The sequence below is a fragment of the Tenrec ecaudatus genome, chromosome 8, assembly GCF_050624435.1.
Source record: "Tenrec ecaudatus isolate mTenEca1 chromosome 8, mTenEca1.hap1, whole genome shotgun sequence".
NCBI lineage: Eukaryota > Metazoa > Chordata > Mammalia > Afrosoricida > Tenrecidae > Tenrec > Tenrec ecaudatus.
The window spans coordinates 12527490-12537320 of NC_134537.1; the positions used below are offsets into that span (position 1 = coordinate 12527490).

At 50.6% G+C, this 9831-nt stretch overlaps 1 protein-coding gene and 1 non-coding gene across 2 annotated transcripts in view; both read right to left on the reverse strand.

Annotated features, from left to right (window-relative positions):
• The window catches only part of EXOG (exo/endonuclease G), a 33885-nt gene extending 29476 nt beyond the window's left edge, over positions 1-4409 (reverse strand). The window contains exons 1-2 of the mRNA XM_075556036.1: positions 4231-4409; positions 205-354 (exon numbers count right to left, since the gene is read on the reverse strand). Of these exons, the coding sequence (XP_075412151.1) occupies positions 205-354; positions 4231-4390 (310 nt within the window). The 5' untranslated portion in view covers positions 4391-4409. The remainder of the gene's footprint in view (positions 1-204; positions 355-4230) is intronic.
• A 5218-nt stretch (positions 4410-9627) lies between these two features.
• Positions 9628-9831, reverse strand: LOC142455747 (small nucleolar RNA SNORA73 family). Its single transcript, XR_012785886.1, has one exon. It is a non-coding gene; the product is annotated as a small nucleolar RNA SNORA73 family (small nucleolar RNA).

The following is a 9831-nucleotide window of genomic DNA, read 5'->3' on the forward strand; positions in this document are numbered from 1 at the left end:
GGATTCTCTCTCGGCTCCCGAGACAGCTGGAAAGGACCCAGGGCTCGCCGACGGCCAACAGGTCCGCCTACCCAGTGAACCGTTTTCATGTCGTCATGAGCCATGATGGGGAAAAGGTTGAGGATATTATCAATAATAACCCTACTTGCGCTCAATGCTGGACACGTCAATGCCTTCGTGTCTGCTTCCCCCCTAGTCACCTACCCTTTATCTTGCTTTGGGATATGTGTTCAAGAACCCATCTCGGCACCCGCTTGGCCCGATCATAAGACAAGGCGTGATTGCTGTAACACTGGGTCTCCGTCCCAGTGAGAGGAAATCCAAACTGTCCCAAGAGAGCCTTTTCCTCAGAACCTAAAAGTGGAGCGGGGGGAAGCAAAATAAAAACACAAATCAGTAACTCTTACTAGCAATCAAAGATTATTTTTAAAAAGGGGAAGGACGAGATTTATAAAGGACGAGCTCAAGAGTTTAACCAACCAGGAGGCGGCATTACTTATTAGGCAGCGGTTCTCAACCTGTGGGTCGCGACCCCTTTGCGGGTAGCAGGACCCTTTCACAGGGGTCGCCTGAGACCATCGTCTTTAGGAAATGAGACACCGCTTCTCTATTGTCTCCAGGCGGGTCCATCCACATGCAGATACATCCACAGATGAGTAGCCGGTGTGAAGACTGTGACCCAGGCTACACCATGCTTCCAGACAACATTTCATTGATTTGTCATTAGAAATAAATATTTCACAATATAGAATTACATATTGTTTTTGTGATTAATCACTATGCTTTAATTAGATTTAATGATGCTCAATTTATAACAATGAAAATACATCCTGCATACCAGATATTTACATGACAATTCATACATAACAAAATTAGAGTTATGAAGTAGTAATGAAAATCATTTTATGGTTGGGGGTCACCACAGGAGGAACTGTGTGAAAGGGTCGCGGCGTGAGGAAGGTCGAGAACCACTGCTACAAGGCACAGAGAACAGCAAGCCAATGGGTAGCTGTGCCTACAATTGGGGAGAAGGACCTGATCTTACTGGTCTTGCACATCAGAGTCCCAAACCTCTCGGCCTCCCACAAGCAACTGTGTACACACTCAGCTCTGGACAGGACGTCCTGTCCCTAGAGGACAGTGCGACAGAGGACGGCCCTGAAGACACAGCTCGGAGAGTGGTGGCCGGTCTGAGGGGCCCACCTGTGGGCAAACCAGAAAGAGGGTGTAACAGACTGGTGATAGGCGGGAAGCCCCAAGTCCCTGAGAAACCCCGAATGTAGACTGCTGACTCTGGGGCCAGCATGTGGCACCTCACCCAAACTGGTTAGGGGTTACTCACAAGGGGGTCACACCGACAGTCTAAAGAAGGGCTGGGGGAGGTGGGTCACTAGATGGCTCCACCCCTGGCTGCAAGAAGAGCAACAGGGAGCTGCAGGTGGGCTGAGGATTTAAAGTGCTGCTGGGTAAGCGATCCCAGGCGATGGAACCCTGACGGAAAAGGAGATTGGGCTGAGGGGTTATCGGAGGGCCTACCCACTATGTCGTGGAGAAATCTACTCTGGGTCAGGACATCAGTTAGACTTTGAACAATTTATATGGGTTTTCTCTCTCTCTCTCTCTCTCTCTCTCTCTCTCTCTCTCTCTCTCTCTCTCTCTCTCTCTCTGGTGTTAACTGTATAAAATTGGCAGGACAAGCAACCCCATGGAGACAGCAATGGAATGGACAGTTCTGGGGCAGGGGGGGCATGGGAGGGGAGGAGGCAGGGGAGGTGAGTGGTGAGCCAACAATGACAGGGACAGGGGAACAACAAGGGTTACAAAATTGACAGTGGGAAAGGTTTAGCTTTCCTGGTCCGGTTAGATGAGTAGAAAAGTGACTGAGAGGAATTACTGAGAGGTGGACAATGGGTAAGCATAATAGTGGGGCAGGAGGAAAGAAGAAAAAAACAAATATATATATATATAGTTTATACATGAGTATAAGCCAAGTTTTCAGCACATATTTTATGTAGTTTTTGGGGTAAAATTAGGTGCCTCAGCTGATATTCGGATCAGTTTATACTCAAGTATATACTGTGTGTGTGTGTAAATGTAGATATGTAAATATATAAATACAGGTGTATTTGTCTATACATTACACATATGTAAATTTAATGAGGAAGCAGATGGACCTTAGGGCTCTACTAAAATCACCCCCAAGTACAAGAACGGATGGTCCTAATGTGGCACTGTTTGATATTCACCGTCCCGACACATCGCTGAAGACAAAACAGGTGCCTAAGCAAATGTGGTGAAGAAAGCTGATGGTGCCGGGATATTAACAAACACAGCATCTGGGGTCTTGAAGGGCTGTAGTCAAACAAGCAGCCACCCAGCAGGGAAGCAACAAAGCCCACATGGAAGCAGCACACCAGCCTGTGTGATCATGAGGTGTCGATGGGATCAGGTATCAGAAGTTCAAAGACAAGCAATCAAATGGATGTAAAGGAGCGTGGGCAACGAGCATGGAGACCCAAAGCCTACCTGCAAGACACTTGGACAGACCCTCACAGGGGGTTATACGGTGCGGTGCGGGGGCATGAGGAAGTCAGGCTGTGGCACAGCACTGATGAACCCATAACTACCCTCTGGTTCTTTATACTACCTCCCCTTACTATTAAGGCTTATGTTTCACCCACTCATACTGTTAGACCTATGTATGTCCAAGAGTACAAGTAAGATCGTTGGATGCAGGAATGCCAGCACAGACAACCCTATAGAAAGACAGCGGGTGGGATGGGTGGGGGACGGAGACAAGGAGGAGCTGATAGCAATGCTCCACTCAAGGGAAACAAATAACAGAATTATAAGTGAAAAAAACATATACATGAATATTAATAATAATCTACAACAATAACAAGGGTTCCTGGGGGGAAAGGGTGGGGGAGGGAAGGGCTAAAGGGGAGCCGATATCAGAGTTCAAGAAAGAAAATGTTTTGAAACTGATTTTAGTAGCAACTGTACAATTTTTATTTGCTTGAGCAATTTGAATTGTGGAATGTTATAACATCGGTAAGAGCTCCCAATAAAATGAATAAAAAAGAAATGGTGTTCACAAAAACAGTATTCTAAGGAAAACTCTAGCACTCGATAATACAACTGAATGGAAGAGAACTACTTATTAGGGTTTAAGGCGAGTGTGGGGGCCTTGACATTGTAAGCCGTTTAAAAGGCCCTTATTCCTTGACCCTCGCTCTTAATGTACTGCACCCAAGCACTGGTGAGTGTGTAGCACCACAACCACACACACACCTCCACCCTGGCCTTACAGTGAGCCGCCGCCTGCCACTTAACCCACTGCGCTGCCACACCACCTTGGGAGTAGCCCAGTCCAGATGTAACCGGCGTCAGTTTCCCCCTGTAGATGCCTCTTCCTATCTTCAACCCATCAGCACACCTCTCTTGCTAAATGCCAAGTTTCCAAAGGCTGGCATCTGGAGATTAGCCTATCCGAGAAAGCATAAGAAATGGGCAGCATTCACAGTCCAGGATAATGGACCCTTGGAAACTGGAGGATGGAGATACTTTGAAAGAAGGGCCAGCTGGTATTCTTCATCTGAACGATGACAAAGGGAGGAGGTAATTGAGGTCGTCTGCTGGAAGTGACTTTCCACTCCAGGTGACACACTGATGCACAACTGCCCCAGAGGGCTTCTGTGGACCTACATCTGTAGGGCGGAGCGCACCTCGGCTTTCTCCTCTGGGGAAAGGGGGGCTCCAAATCGCAGACCTTCAGGGGAGTTGGTGAGCACGATAACCTCTGCGACTCCGGGGCTCTCATCTGCTAACGCTGTGTGAGGCGCGCGCATGCGTGTGTGTGTGTGTGTGTGTGTGTTGTTGGCTTTCTACTCCCTTAGGGTTACAGTCTCGGAAAGCCACAGGGCCGGGTCTACTCTGTCCTCCAGGGTCACTGGAGTGGGAACCTGACTCAGCAGCGGGCAGTGAGTTTGGATTTCATACACCAGGCTCTGTGCCAGCGTGTGATGGAGAACGAAGCAGACGTAGTTTCAACTCTTGGGGCGCTCACACCCGGGGAGGGCGCGAACAGAACCACATCGCGCACGAACCCGCCTGGGGGAAGAGGGTGCTCGAAGGGTAGGAGTGGGGGTCACGCCGGGACCAGGAGCCCCCGGGAAGGGCTGGGCGCGCGCGAGGCCGGGCGGGCAGGGCAGCGGGCAGCAGCCTTACCGTCCGGCTCTCTCGCCGCCGCCGCCTCGGCGCTCCGACCCCGAAGGAACTGCAGGGCCGCGAGTCCCGCTCCCGCCGCACCCACGGCGGCCCCGGCCACGAAGCTACCCCAAAAACGCCGCGGGCCTCGCAGGCGGGAAGCAAAGCCCTTGGCAGCCATCTTCCCCGAGGTACCGGCTTTGCCCAGCGCGCATGCCTGACGCCTAACGGCCAATCGTGAGCATGGCACCTAGGCACGCACCCATAGACACCCACACCCACACACACGCCTAACAGCCAATCGTGAGCAGCCAATCGTGAGCGTGGCACCTAGGCACGCACCCATACACACACACACGCCTAACAGCCAATCGTGAGTCGGGCATCTAGGCGCGCGCGCGCGCGCGCACACACATACACAACAGTCGCAGCGGGGCACCCTAGACACAAACGCACACGGACTCACGGGCGTGCGCGCGCACAAACACAATCGCAGCCTGGAGTCACCTGTACAGCCTGGCACACGCGCGCGCACACACAGTCGCAGCCCGCACAGCCTGACACACACATACATATGTACACACACACTGTCGCGGCCCGGAGTCGCTAGCCTGACACGCGCGCGCGCGCACACACACCCAGTCGCAGCCAGGAGTCACCTGCACAGCCTGGCACACACTCAGCCCGGAGTCACCGCACAGCAGGAGATGCCCGGGAGACGCTGGAGGCCCAGAGCGCACGCGCAACTCTCCCCTATGGTCCCGCGCGCCTCCTGCTGCCACCCCAGCTTCCCAGGCGCTACCACCCTCTCCCTTTCCCCACTGGACTGAGCTGGCCTTGAACTCACTACTGTTGAGCCAACCATGACCCCAGGAGACAGGGTGGGACGGCCCCAAGGTTCCCCAGGCCCTCGAGGCACAGAGTGTGACCACTTGGGCCGGCAGTAGGAACGGAGCAGCTGCTGTGCGGGAGAGAGATCGGGCTTTCTGCTCCTGTCGGGGTTTGAAGCCCTGGGAGCCCCTGGTGGCCCCTCTGCCCGCTCCTGCAGGCCCCCAGGCATTGGAATGAACTCAATGGCGATTCAAGAATCTTCCCGGAAGCAGTCGGTCACTGTATGTACAATCCCGGGACTTGCTTCCCAGTTCATGGGGGATGAAACCATGTGCTTGGTTAGACTGCTGTGACGTCATGGAGCTTTCCGGGGCCAAGATTCCAACTCGGGTCTGCCCCCCACACCTGGGCCACGTTGGACGTCTTCCTGGCAGCCGGCTCCTAAGCCTCTTACAAATACCTTTGTGCGTCCCAAGATCGTACTCCACGGTGGCCTAGGACCGTGGCTGCACTCCACCACTGGGCATCCTTAGCGGCTGCTTCTCTCCGGGGTCGTTTCCTCCCTTTTGAACGGTGATGAAGAGAACTCAGGTGAAAGGGTCGGGTCAAGTGTGCTAGAAATGTGAGATGCTGACTGCAGTCATCTCCACTTTTGCTTTCTCTGAAATGGGAAATCTGGATTACCGAACGCCCCCCAGACATATTTCTTCCACCCCCACTATTTTGCAGCCCCCTCTCTTGGCTTCCTCCGTCGACTTTGAAGAAGTTTCCCCGCAGGGATGAGGCTTACTCCCAGCGGCAAGTTCTAACCACCAACCCGGGAACGGTAGGCATTGTTTCGACAGTCGTTGGACTTCGTGCCTTCCCTCCTCACCCCCAATGTCTCTTGCGAAGACATTTTGTAAGATCTAAGTCAGATCCTTGGTGGCTCGCTCGCTCTCAGCCTTGGAGCCCATGGGGACTCAAGGCGACCTTAGAGGGCGGAGTATAACTGCCTCTGTGGGGTTCCAAGCGGGTAACTAACTCGCTACAGGAGTAGACAGCCTCGTCTTCCTCCCACGGGGCTGCAGGTGGTTTGGAACCATAGTTAAGCCACTAAGGGTCCTCAAATTCATGGCAGTGTTTGGGCTTGGGTTGGGTTTTGGACTGGGTCTCCCATGACTGCCATGTCCGCCCTGGTCCTTTCCAGGGAGTTGGGGTCTGGGCCTCTCTCCGGGTACAAAGGTTTGTTTCCTGCTCGCTCGCTCGGGAGAGGAGCAGCAGGAGCGCCTGGTCTTGCACTGAGCGCCCGCCGAAGCGGCGCAGCAGCACCGATGAAGGGTTCTGCGTGCTGTACCACTGGCTCACAGGCCCACGGGCGCGCGCTTCCCCAGCGTCCTTCCAATAACGCCCGCATTCGTTGAACGGTTTCTGTCCCCTGCAAGCACGAGTTGTGGAGAACGCAGGAAGCCTTGGATTGGGGTCGGTTCTGCGGTGCGCATCCACAGTGGTCACAAGAAAAGAAAATACTCTCTTGGAGAGAACAGCGCACCGCACACGTGCCCCCAAGTGGTCAGAAATGGAAGTACGCGCAACCTGCCTGTAAAATGAAGCTTGAACTAGCCGTTTTGGATCTGTGTTCAGAACCTTGTAGTGTCCCATTGGGGTGCTTAAGACGTAAGGGAGGGGCTAAAGAGGGCAAGTTGAGCGGGCGGCCCCTGAGCCCTTTTTCACCTTGCTGGTATAGACGCAACTGCTTTCTATCAGCCAGAGTGTAGGGTATCTTGATGAGTTTCAAGTGAAACTATGCCCTGAAATAACCTTTAAACTAAAAGGTAATTAATTTAGCGCAAAAAGATCATCACCCCTAAGCGTGGAACTCTTTTTGGAAAAGCGTTTCAGTCAAAATGGACTGAAGTAGGGGTGGGGGGATTCCTGCCCACGGGCCACACATAACCCCCAAACCAAACCACGGCCATCAAGACAATTCTAACGCACAGAGACCCTAGAGTACAGGGCAGAGCTGCCCCTGTGGGTTTCTGAGACTGTCACTCTTTCCGAGAGTAGAAAGCCTCCTCTTTCTCCTTTGGAGCAGCTGGTGGTTTTGAGCTGCTGACCTTGTGGTTAGCAGCCCAGCATGTAACTACTACACCAGCGGGGCTCCTGGGCCTTCACACGAGGGGTGAGTTAATTAAATGCTTGGCCAGTATGGCCTACAAATTAAGTTATAAATATCCAAATAGCCCTTGGCAGGAAAAAAAGTTTCCCTGTCCCTGCTCTAAAGCACAGGTGTGAAGGCTGGGAGACGTTGGTGGGATTGAAGCGTGAACAGAAAACATGAGAATGCTTGTACAACATGAAGACTGTACAAAATATCACTGAACGTAATGTTGAATGAGTGTGCTTTGCTGTTTTTACATTGTATTTTCAAAAATAAAATATTTAAGACAAAACAAACCCATCTCTCAGTGAAAGGAGTACTTGCTAATGGATCTCAGGTGACCCTTAAGGTCTAACCTTCCAGCTATTCTAGCTCCAAGTTCATCCTTCCAAAAATGTCAGTCTTTGATCTTCCTCCCATTCCCTATAGGTCATTAGGGACACTGATTGATGAAAGGTGAGCTTTCTGAATTTGAAAGAGCAAAAGGGGCCAAAGATGTAACGGGTTTCTAAACAAAAGGCTCTTCCTCCAGTAAACATGGCTCTTCAAGGAGTTCCTGGAAGGGGTGAATAAAAAGGCAGTCAACCCCATGGGAAAGATTCAAAGCTGGTCTCTCTCCACGCCAGCAAATACCAGCCACGGACCAAGTACACCCATTGTTACTGTAAGAAGCAGTAACGGGCATTGTGTCTAATGATCATTGTTTTCTTAAATAGGGACCAGTCACTGAAGATTTGTCATCTAAAGAGGTGAACAATCTAAAAATTATTCATATATATTTTCCCTTAATATTTTAAATTATATACCATTACCTATATCAGCACACGTATTAGAATTACTTCACGCATTAGAATTACTGAAGGTCTCACGAAGGTTACTTATACTCTCAAGAAGTTGATAATGCTGTCACTAAAGTAGACAAAGTGTATAAACTTTAGATATATGGATTTTGAACTCACACTTGATCATAAGCCCTAAACTAAGCTTTTATTTATTTCATAGGATGTGGCCTTCATCAAAACTTGCCCTCATGATCGCTGAAGATATGGGTCCTATAGCAAAGTATAGTGAATTAAGCATATGGTACCTGGCTATCAGGAAGAATAGGGTCTGGATAATCAACAGCTTGTCTTAAACAAGCAGCCGTTACCTAAGTCCACACCAAAGGAATACACCAGCCTGTGTGATCCAAGGATTGTAAAAATAAAATCCACGATCAGAGGAGGGAATTATATTAAAACTTAAATTCTGAGCATCCACTTTGCAGCAGGCTATGGGTGACCGTGAAAGCCCTAAATCCATTTTTCAGATTCCTATACAGACAGCCTCCATTGAATTCCCTCTGAACACTGACCACACATGTAGATAGTCTTGTCCTTGAACAGAGTGCACTGAAAAGGGTATATACCTTCACCCACCTGAGCTGTCCAGGGAAGGGCAGTCTCCCTTGAACCAGGCTTGTCTGGGTATGTCCTTGATGGAGCTCACCATGGTGGGGATTGAATAGTCGTCATGCCTCACCTGCCTTGGGAAGAAAGCCCCTGGACCAGTCTTGTAAACACCTCTGTCTACCATAACATGCGTATCCCAATTTAGGGCCCATTCTTGTTCCAGTAGTTCCAGCTGTAACTATACTGGTCTGATGCCAGCCATGCATTTGTGAGTTTCCCTTGACCACCTATGTCCTTTTAAAAGACCTATATATATGTATATAAGGAAACACTTGGGCTTGTTCTAATGGGGTCCTTTACCTGAATGTCCATGTGTCTGTCTTGGCTTTGTCCCAAATAAGGCTTTAAAAAAAAAAAAAAAGGAGGTGATTTCTAGCGGATTGCCTGTTTCCTTTGCTAGGCAGCAGTGCCCATCAAAAGGTTATGTAGTGGGCTGTGATCCACAAAGTCTCCAGTTCAAAACCACCGGCGCTAAAATGGAGAAAGATGGAGCCTTCTACTGTTCTCAATAGTCTGAGAAATCCAGAGGTAATACCCTGCCCCATAGGGTGGCCGTGAGTCAGAACTGACTCGATGGTAGTTGAATTTTGTTTGGGAATGCCCATCAGGTGCCCTGGTAGTATAACAGTCAAGAAAGAGATCCACTGCTAAATCAAAGGCTGGCGGTCTGAATGCACTCAGTAGCTCCAAGAGACAGAGCTGGCAAACTGCCCTCGGAGGCAGTTCTCTCACCCGGGGTACTGTCGAAATAGACGGGAGAGCATTTACCAAGTCCATCACTGTATCTCAGGAATGAACCAGGTTTCCATTTCGTGAGAGCAATCGGCAGCCCCAAAGAAGGGAGCTGCTTTGCTGTCCCTGCTCTGTGGTGGGGCTCCCCTAATTCTGTCCTGATAGCTCTACAAAGGACCCCACAAGAGCAGCGTTCCTTTTCATTTTTAAAACAAGTCTAACCCATCATGGAATAGAACCTAGATTCAGGAGGGTGTGTCAGAGGGCTGTTTCCTGCATGATTTGTGTCCTCATCATCCACAGGACTCTGTAGAAGCTGTAGGAATACAAAGGCACAGGCTCAAGGTCTGGCATGATCTCCGACGTTGGGGAAAAGGGCTGTACATCCCGGGACACTGAGCCCTGTGCTCCTCCATGACACCTGGACAGAGCCCAGGGAGAGTGACGACCTGGGAGCATCCACGTCAG